The sequence below is a fragment of the Artemia sp. Qi Xiang Cuo genome, chromosome 5 (genome assembly GCF_049724085.1).
Source record: "Artemia sp. Qi Xiang Cuo chromosome 5, ASM4972408v1, whole genome shotgun sequence".
Lineage (NCBI taxonomy): Eukaryota > Metazoa > Arthropoda > Branchiopoda > Anostraca > Artemiidae > Artemia > Artemia sp. Qi Xiang Cuo.
The window spans coordinates 52,169,972-52,178,953 of NC_142798.1; the positions used below are offsets into that span (position 1 = coordinate 52,169,972).

Below are 8,982 nucleotides of genomic sequence, written 5' to 3' on the forward strand. Positions count from 1 at the left end.
CGGCGGCGCGGCGTGCTGTTTTTGGCCCCGCCGCCGCCGGTCTTCCCTCATCAGCGCGGCGCCGGGGTCTAGCTGCATTAATTCATATAAATCAAACTTACTCCTTCCCCATCAAGACCGATCACTTCTCGACTAAATCTAGCTGAAAGATCATTCTGTATTCGTTTGATTCTTCGTTCAACTGCATCGAGACCAGTAATGGCGTCTTCAAGCTCTTCATCAGCTACATCATTAACCATTTTATCACTAGGTTCAACAACATCGATAACTTGACATACAGGAGAGCAAAGCATTCAGTTATTCTCCTAAACAATTAAATAGTTATGGTAAATACATTATCAAAAACTGCAAAATCAGCAAGAACTAAAGTCATGACTGCAGATTACACAAGGGAATACGGGAGAATTCTCCCTTAACAAATGTAGGCTACTAAGCTTACTAAACTCGAAAAATTATGCAACGAGACTAATGACTGCAGCTGACTGAATATCAGGGCCGAAAACTCAGGAGCTATAATCTGGTAGACAACCAGCTGACCTTTTCTTAACCAATTTGCCCCATTTTCTGTTTCAAGAATAAACAGAAAAAAAAAGAATAGTAGCCTGATTATTTTCACCCAAAACAAAACATTTTCTACTTCAAGCATGTACCCCACCCCCACCCCCCACCCCAATGTTCTGTGACACGGTGAATTCATACCTAGAAGTTTAGTTACTGGTATAATTTTCCATTTGGAAAACTATTTTTACTCTCTCTCTGCTCCTTAAAAGTCTCACAATGCACTGTCCTAAAAGTGGTTCCTCTTTGAAGTTCAGGTATTAAACAGACTCACACTTAAGGATCTATTTGAATGTAAATGTTTATGGGAAATTTAAAGAAATTACAAATTTTGCATATACATGAATTAGCATATACAATCAAAAATATATTAACCTAGGGACCAGAAATACATACCCTATCAGATATGGATAATTGTTCCAACGATGTCAATAACGTTTAGAAACACAAACTGCCTTTTATCTGTGTATGCAGTCCCATCAGAACAGTAATTTCTTAGTATTGAAGTCTCAATTTGGATGAGAGTTTCAGCCATTTTTTTTATCTAAAGACATCCATGTATACTTTTCTTACAAATAACACTTTTCTTCTACTATCAAGAAACTTGATTAATAAAAAGTAGGGCAAACAATATAAGTTAGAAAAAGAAATGGCAGTGCAAATTTGAAGACAGAAAAAACTCAGACAAGATAAGATACCGCCTGATCTCTCATGCAGGAAAATGGTGATAACTTCTTTCTTACATGCTATAACAATTAGGCTGTTAAACCTTCCTTCACCACATGCTGTCTGGAAGTGTGTTTTAACATGCTTCATGACGCTGAACAATATCTCGCTCGTTACAGAAGTCGAACAGTAGAGTAAGAGCCATATTAACAGCTTTGATGAGTTCACTGCGTGCACTTGGAAGTTGGAAAGCTCGGATCAGACTTTTAAAATATTGGACAGGAAAAATCATCACTAACAGAAAAACTGATTTCACAGCCCCAAACTTGCAGAGTAAGGACTAGATTGTTGCTTCAAACCCTTGGACAAGAACCCCAAAAATAGTGATTCTTTCTATTGAAAAAAATCTGGTGATTCTGGGTTTGAGTACTGACAAGTTTTTGTAAAAAAAATTGATGTCCATAAAATGCTCTACAATTTTGCTGACGAATCAACTAGTTCAAGATCAAAGAAGACTTGTCTTTTCACTCTGACGCTGTGAAATACTATCAGTGCCCCTTCTTCTGGCGGAAGACAGAACAAAGGTTTTGAGAAGAACTTATTGGCATGCTTCATTGCCTTGATTGGTGAGCGGCGTTTTCTTCAGCTGATATTCCGATTGATGATGCCATCACGCTTGAATCCTAGACATACATCAGGCAGAATCTATCTGTTAGCCATCCTGGAAACTTCTCTTAATTACTCGGATCAGTTGAAGAGCTTTTCAGCAAGTAATGTTTGGATTATGTAGCTCACAAAAAACTAATCGATCTGGTAAAGAGGTTTTTCCATCACAATCAAGAAACCAGCAAATGACTTGCAAAATTTCAAGGGGTTTTATAGTTCGTCCTCGATTTGCCAAATACTTTTACGCTATATGCCCCTACATGGTTAAGAAGCAAGGTAAATCAAAAGAAACTATATTCACCCAGATTATCAAATGTCATATCATAACTTGAAGGGTCAAGTTAAAATTGTTAAGGGAATTTGGAGAGATCAAGAGCAGTGGCGTAATTTCGTCAAGATCCTGAGGAGGGGGGGGAGACAAAGTTGGAGCCAATTTACCCAAATCAAGTTAAAATGACAGTGAAAACTGAAAATTGAGCCATATAGTACCATAAAGATAACAATATACGAAAGAAAACTGACCCGTTTCTGTGAGTGCTTGAATTATTCAGGCTCATCTCAGTTTAGAAAATATTTTTGAAGAAACTAAATTTCATCTGGTAGAAGGGGCAAACTGTGGTGGGAGGCGGGGGGGCAAACAAAGGTCTGGGAGGGGAAGTTGCTCCCTTCTTCTGCCCCATAGAAAATTACGCCCCTGATCAAGAGAACCTCGAATTTTTAAATGAAGGGAGGGGATGAAGGGGGAAGGGGCACTAAAATTAGTTTGCCTCCAATCCTTATCAACAGTTTACACAATGAATCCCTGATGGACTTAAATAACATGAATAGCAAAGTTGTCAGGTAAATCAAAAGACACTATGTGAAGCCAGTTTACAAATACAGAGTAGGTTAACTGCAATAGATAAGTAATGGTTTGGGGGAAAATTTATTTGAAACTTTCAGGGGGTGATGGGTGGGATAGTGGAACCCAGAATGACACAATAACACTTAAATCAAAGCTGGACAAGTATAGTGTATACCAGTCGTCCCCAAAGTTGACTGGGCTCTAACCCATCTAATAAAAATTTCAAATGTTGGGACTCACCTCTTTGTTGTCCCTTCATCCCCTCCCTGCATTGAAAAATTCCTCTTGATCAGGGGCGTAATTTTCTATGGGGCAGAAGCGGGGGGGGGGGCAACTTCCCCTCCCAGACCTTGGTTTGCCCCTTCCTCTGACCACAGTTTGCCCCTTCCACCAGATGAAATTTAGTTTCTTAAAAAATATTTTCAAAACTAATATGAGCCTGAATAATTCAAGCCCCCACAGAAACGGGTCTGTTTTCTTTTGTATATTGTTACCTTTATGGTACAATATGGCTCATTTTTAAGTTTTCATTGTCATTTTAACCTGATTTGGGAAAATTGGCTCCAACTTTGCCTTTTAAAGTAACCCTTCAAGTTTTGATATGACATTTGATAATCTGGGTGAATATAGTTTCTTTTGATTTACCTTGCTTCTTAACCATGTAGGGGCATATAGCGTAAAAATATTTGGCAAATCAAAGACGAACTATGAAACCCCTTGAAATTTTGCAATTCATTTGCTGGTTTCTTGATTGTGATGGAAAAATCACTTTGCCAGATTGATTAGTTTTTTGCGAGCTATATAATAACAAACAATACTTGCTGAAAAGCTCTTCAACTGATCCAAGTAATTAAAAAAAGTTTCCAGGATGGCCAACAGATAGATTCTGCCTAATGTATGTCTAGGATTCAAGCGTGATGGTATCATCAATCAGAATATCAGCTGAAGAAAACACCGCTCACCAATCAAGGCCAATAAGTACTTCTCAAAACCTTTGCTCTGTCTTCCATCAGAAGAAGGGGCAATGATAGTATTTCACACTGTCAGAGTGAAAAGACATGTCTTCTTTGATCTTGAACTAGTTGATTCTTCAGCAAAATTGTAGAGCATTTTATGGACATCAATTTTCTTTACAAAAACTTGTCAGTACTCAAACCCAGAATCACCTGATTTTTTTCAATAGAAAGAATCACAATTTCCAAGATAAGCCTGCATAATTCAAGTATACCGAGAAACGGGTCAGTTTGTTTTAGTATATCTTTGCCCTTATGGTAATATATAGATAATTTTTCAGTTTTTACTGTCATTTTTACTTGATTTGGGGAATTTGGCTCCAACTTTACCCCCCCCCCCCTAGGATTTTGACAAAATTACGCCACTGCTGAACATACTGTCTAAAATTTTCAGTCATTTATCACTGTTAAAAACAAATTTGACAACTATTTTGGGGAAGAGACTAAAAAGTTTGATTTGTAACCCATACTGTATCAAGGTGACTTACTAACTAGCATATCAACAAAAGCCAGTGAAGAACTCATTTATGAGACAATATGTTACTGAAAAATAGTTTTATGTATAAAAAGTTATCAAAATTCTGGCTCTCAGTTCCTCCTCTTTACTAGCTCATATCTATTTGAGGCTGGATTTTTGGCTATGGTTTACATTAAAACTAAGTACAGAAATAAATTAGATAAAACAAACTTGCAGCAATAAAAAGTAATTAAAGTTGAAGTTAATGCTGAAACTGTAATGAAGAAAAATTGGAAACAAATGCATCCTTCCCATTGAAATAGCTTCTTAGAACAAAAAATTGCATGTGTAGTTACATAATAAAAATTATTTAAATGATGTTTCTTATTTTAACAGTCTTTCATTCATATTGGTATTTTTATTCATATTAAATTACTTGTAATTGTTTTTCATTTCAATTAGAACAAATAAATTCCCCTACTTGCCACTACAGATTCTGAGCATTATTAATATTAATGCTTGCAATGACAGCCCACTCTATATTTGCTTGCATCCCACAGTTTGGGAACCACTGGTCTAGACTAAATATGGCATAGCAAAACTTGAATCAAAGCTGATCAAGTACAGTCTAGCTATATTGTCAATATCCTGCCAGAGCATGCCATTAAAATTAAAACGTTGTATCATGAGTAACATGTATGTATTTTGAAGGCAATGTTGTGAAAAAGGTCAATGCTAAATTAACAGCTATACTAAAGACATATCTCTATACTAACAAGTTTTTTACAAGAAAAAAAAACAAAACTCTAGCAGAAAATTAGGCAAAGTGCAATATATGCAAAACAGCAAATAAGAAGCTGTAGTATCCAAATGAAAGAATGCAAAAATTAGGTTGCTATGGGTGTCAAATTATGGCTACAGAATGGACAAACGCTCATCATTATATGCATGTACAACCCCAATGGTATTCAAGTTGTACAAGACTTCTTCAACAATACCCTAGCATAAATGAGCAAAATACTATGGTGGACAAACCTAAAACTGGGCAAGGGAACTAAAATATTGAGGTTTGATGTGATGTTGAGTAAAAGACCTCCACCTTTTGTACTAGCCTGGCAAGGAGCATGACTCTTGTGCTTCTTGGATAAATTGTAAAATAGATCTAGCTTTTTTTTTCTTGGCATGAAGATTGGTAACTTTGGAATATAATTGATCAATCTAAGAACCAAGGTAATACAGGGATCAAAGTTTACCTTTGTAATTATCTGGAAATACTGGACACAAATAGTCTGCTCTGAAAGACCTGGAGAAGGAAGACATAATCCTATTCAATGTCTAGAAGAGTATTCCTGAATCTTATGATAAACTTAAAAAATCTGTATTTGTTCTTTTTGTTTCTGCTTATTCATGCAAGCAATCTATCTCAAGCATGAATTTTATCAAGAGCAAACTGAGAAAAAATCTTACTGATGAAATCTTGGAATCTTGCCAAGAACTAAAAACAACAGAATAAACACCTAAAAAACTCAAAATTACCAGAGAGATGTAAGGACAGCATTTACATTGGGAATTTTTCAGCTTGATAAACTTTTACAAAAAAATAAAATCTTTATTAAATATGGAACCAAGTTCATTCAGTTTACTTGTAATTTAATGAAGGTCTAAAAACACAGTGCCAGTTTACTAATTTATAGACAGGTTCAGTGCTCAGAAATATATTTAATTGTTGTATTGCTCAAGTTGGGCTAAAGACCTTACTAACCTTCACACCCTGAAGACTAAACTAACCAAATCTAGACAAAAATGAAATCTCATCTCAAGGTTAGACCAGGGCACTTTGTATCAATGGAGTGGTTATAGAAACTTTGAAAAGGGTCCCATTTGATTGGAAATTGGAGAGGCTAGTGCCCTTTTTAACAGTCAAAAGTGATTGGGAGGCAACTAACACCCCTTCCATACCCATCATTTCCCCAAAAACATCCAATCAAAATTTTGAGATAGCCATTTTGTTCAGCATAGTTCATTTCCAGATAGAAATTTTTTTTTGAGGAGGATACAGCCCTCAGGGCAAGGGTTATAAGTTATGCCCTGGGGGCATATAAGCATTGTTGTAGAAACTTCGAAAAAGGCTCATTTGATTGGAAATTCATAGGGCTAGTGCCCTTTTCAATAGTCAAAAGTGATTGGAGGGCAACTAACCCCCCTCTCACACCCACCCTTTCCCTGGACACATCCAATAAAAATTTTGAGATAGCCATTTTGTTCAACATAGTTGAAAGTTCTGAAAATTAGGTCTTTGAGGATGACAACCCCCTTCCCCACACAGTCCCCAGGGCAAGGGTTATAAATTATGCCCTGGGGGCATATAAAGTTTTCATAGAAAGCGTTGTGATAGAAACTTCAAAAGAACCCTTTTTAATAGTCAAAAGTGATTGGAAGGCAACTAACACCCCTTCCAAGCCCACCCTTTATCCAAACACATCCAATCAAAATTTTGAGATAGCCATTTTGTTTAATGTAGTTGAAAGTTTTGGAAATTAGGTCTTTGAGGATGATAGCCTCCTCAGAGCCCTCAGGACAAGGGTTATAAGTTATACCCTGAGGGCAAATAAGGTTTTTATTGAAATCTTTGTCGTAGAAACTTGAAAAAGGGTGCATTCAATTGGAAATTCAAAGGGCTAGTGCCCTTTTTAATAGTCAAAAGCGATTGGAGGGCAACTAACCCCTTCCTCATGCCCACCATTTTCCCAAACACATCCAATCAAAATTTTTAGATAGCCATTTTGCTCAATATAGTTGAAAGTTTTGGAAATTAGGTCTTTAAGGATGACACCCCCCCCCCCCCAGAGCCCTCAAGGGTTATAATTTATGCCCTGAGGACATATAGGTTTTTATAGAAAACATGGTCATAGAAACTTCAAAAAGGGTTCATTCCATTGGAAATTGAAATGGCTAGTGGTCTTTTTAATAGTCAAAAGTAATTGGAGGGCAACTAACCCCCCCTATCATACCCACCATTTTACCAAACACATACTATCAAAATTTTCAGATAGCCATTTCTTTTAACCTAGATGAAAGTTCTGGAAATTATGTCTTTGAGGATGACAACCCCCCACAACCCTCAGGGCTGTAAGTTATGCCCTGGGGACCTATGAGGTTTTTATAGAAAGCATTGTTGTAAAACTTCAAAAAGGGCACATTTGATTGAAAATTGAAAGGGCTAGTGCCCTTTTTAGTAGTTGAAAACAAAAGGAGTATGGTAGTTTTAGTAGTTGAAAACAAATTTTGAGATAACCATTTTTGTTCAACATAGATGAAAGTTCTGGAAAATAGGTCTTTGAGGATGACAAGTGATTATTATATTTATAAAAAAGGCATCAAGTGGTATGTTCACTTTATTTGTAAGTCAATAGGCCTAATGTGAACAGCAAAATATTTACTGCATAATCTAGCCTACAATGTTGACCCCATGGCTGCTACATAGGAACAATTTTATTGTTGTACAATAATCACATAATATAACAACCTAGCCTGCATCAACTCCTAATCAAGGTAGCCTAGAAATAAGAGCTAAAGATGTGCCCTTAGCTGCTAAAGACCAGGAGTTCTAGAGGAGAATAGTGTCTGCTCTCTTGATGCTGGTGTCAAGCAGACATGAGGTAAAGTTTAAACTTACCTCTCATTTGCATCAGAAATAAACTTTACCCCTAACCCCCTAATGTGCAAATATATACCCTTAATTGGTATATATAGGGGGTGGGGGTAAATTTAATTTCAGTAAAGTTCTATGAAATCCTATTATTGAGTTAGGAATAAAGTGAATACACCATTCAATGCCTTTTTTTATGCTGATTATGAATATAATAATAATTTCTATCGGAAATGAATTTCAGCCCCCCCCCCCCTATATATACCTACCTAACCTAACCCTGAATTGGCATATAGGCTGTATAGGGGGGGGGGCTGAAATTCATTTCTAATAGAAATGATTATTAGGCCTATATTTGTAATCAGCAGAAAAAAGGCATTGAATGGTGTATTCACTTTTGTCCTAACTCAATAATATGATTTTGTAGAACTTTACCTTAATTTCCAACAAAAATTATTGTTATATTTGGAAAGAGCATAAAAAAGGCATTATGTAGTAGGCTAGGCTATGTTTACTTTATTTGTAAGTAAATAATATGAACTGCCAAAAATTTACCCTACATTCTGTTTTTACTGTCCCTTAGCTCATTGCAGGATCTCAAAAACAGAAATAAAAAAAAAATAGCCTATGGTGATCCAACAATCTGGACAATAGGCTAGGCCAGGACTAGGAAAATACCCTATTTTTTGCAGCCATAGACTATTGCAAAAATAAAACACGTTTCAATACTTTCCTTGCAGACCTAAGACATATGACTATCTAAGTAAATCAATTGAAAGTGCTTAATAAGTCTTAATTTCTATCAGACCTCCACTTAGGATAGGATCATGAATCCATGATTCTATTGACGTAAGCTTTTGCCTGTCTTAAGAAATTAATTAATTTTTAATAGGTAGCGCTGTAGTAGTCGTACTAATATCAAAGTTTATTAGAAAGGTTGTTTTACCCTATGTTCAATAAGGTTATTGTAATTAATATTTGCAATTTTTGTGTTCTGTTGGCAATCGCAATTTTTGAATTGCTTTCAGTACAGCTTGTTGAGACTTATCAAATTTATTATTTGATTATTGTACGTCAGAACTTAAAAAACTGCAATTTGAGGTATTATTTAAAGGATAAATTAAAAATC

At 36.0% G+C, this 8,982-nt stretch overlaps 1 protein-coding gene across 3 annotated transcripts in view; it reads right to left on the reverse strand.

Annotated features, from left to right (window-relative positions):
* Positions 1 to 8,682, reverse strand: part of LOC148952252 (TBC1 domain family member whacked-like) — a 50,868-nt gene extending 42,186 nt beyond the window's left edge. Inside the window, exons 1-2 of one of the 3 annotated variants that reach the window (XM_089089695.1) lie at positions 8,662 to 8,682; positions 102 to 305 (exon numbers count right to left, since the gene is read on the reverse strand). In XM_089089695.1, the coding sequence (XP_088945821.1) occupies positions 102 to 293 (192 nt within the window). In that variant the 5' untranslated portion in view covers positions 294 to 305; positions 8,662 to 8,682. Of the gene's footprint in view, positions 1 to 101; positions 306 to 8,584 lie in introns of all 3 variants that reach the window. The other 2 variants (XM_089089694.1, XM_089089696.1) reach the window with 2 other exon arrangements.
* Positions 8,683 to 8,982: the final 300 nt, after the last annotated feature.